Source organism: Penaeus monodon, chromosome 31 (assembly GCF_015228065.2).
Source record: "Penaeus monodon isolate SGIC_2016 chromosome 31, NSTDA_Pmon_1, whole genome shotgun sequence".
In the NCBI taxonomy this organism is placed as follows: Eukaryota; Metazoa; Arthropoda; class Malacostraca; order Decapoda; family Penaeidae; genus Penaeus; species Penaeus monodon.
In genome coordinates this window covers 35,798,380-35,799,402 of record NC_051416.1, presented here as the reverse complement: position 1 = coordinate 35,799,402, position 1,023 = coordinate 35,798,380, and the positions used below count along the sequence as shown (strand labels likewise).

The 1,023-nt window shown below is 39.7% G+C and overlaps 1 protein-coding gene across 1 annotated transcript in view; it reads left to right on the top strand.

Annotated features, from left to right (window-relative positions):
* Positions 1–3: 3 nt before the first annotated feature.
* Positions 4–1,023, top strand: part of LOC119593197 (striatin-interacting protein 1 homolog) — a gene marked incomplete at its 5' end in the record, with an annotated part of 39,144 nt that continues 38,124 nt past the window's right edge. The window contains 2 exon segments of the mRNA XM_037942178.1: positions 4–149; positions 301–472. Of these exon segments, the coding sequence (XP_037798106.1) occupies positions 4–149; positions 301–472 (318 nt within the window).

The following is a 1,023-nucleotide window of genomic DNA, read 5'->3' as shown; positions in this document are numbered from 1 at the left end:
CAGATACTTATCGTGAGAATCATGGCCTATCTCCCTGTGGTGAAGACACATTAACCGTTGCCCGTACTATGAGAGCCTCTTCACCCCCAGCATCAGCGGCTGACCTCATAGAGCAACAGAATAACCAAAAAAGGAGACCATTCAGAAGAGTATGTGAATTGGGAGATTGTATCATTGGCATCATTCAAATCAGTCATATTACATGAATTGCATAAATGCATTTTTGGTTACATTTTTTTTATGTCGTCCTAAATATTTAATACACAGGACCTTTATCCTGAGAAAGACTTTGATTATTAGCAGGGACTGATGAAGCAGAGCAGCTTAGATGACAGTGTTGGTGAGTTGGATCTTACTGCTGCAGCTGATGAAGATGAACAACCTCCCACTGATATGGACGAACCACCAGACTTGCCTCAGCCGCCCTCACCAAGACCTGGAACACCCATTAATAACCACAGCACCAATAAAGGTTTGTGATGAATAACGTTCATGAAAAGAAAATGAATGACAAGGGGTACAAGGCTCAGTATTTTTCTTTAGAAATGTCTCAGGACACTATAGCTGCAAATACAGCATTCTTCATGCCATCTCACTTGCAGGCAATATTTTTTATGTAGTTAATGGAGATTGTAATGAGAATGATCAGCTGTGAAATATAATTGTCAGTGTCATTTATTATACTGAGGGAAGTATACCATTTATTTTTGTGTGTTATTAACCCAATGCCTTCAGACTGGCCAAAATGCCAGCACCAATAAACATGGCAGTTTCTGCTACTTGTGAGCAACCAGCCCTTGTGTATATATCATAAGGTCCTGTTTATGGATTTGATACAGGCATGTATAATAATGTGTGGCCATACTAATATTTTTTGGCATTAAGTTCTGGAAAAGTTTCCATATTGGAATTTCTGCTTGGCATAAATTGTGATTGGACAGACATGATAGGAACCCATGTCATGCACAGTTGATATGTCTTGAGCTTTGCACACTAAAGAGTTCTCCATGGTTCAGCCCTGAC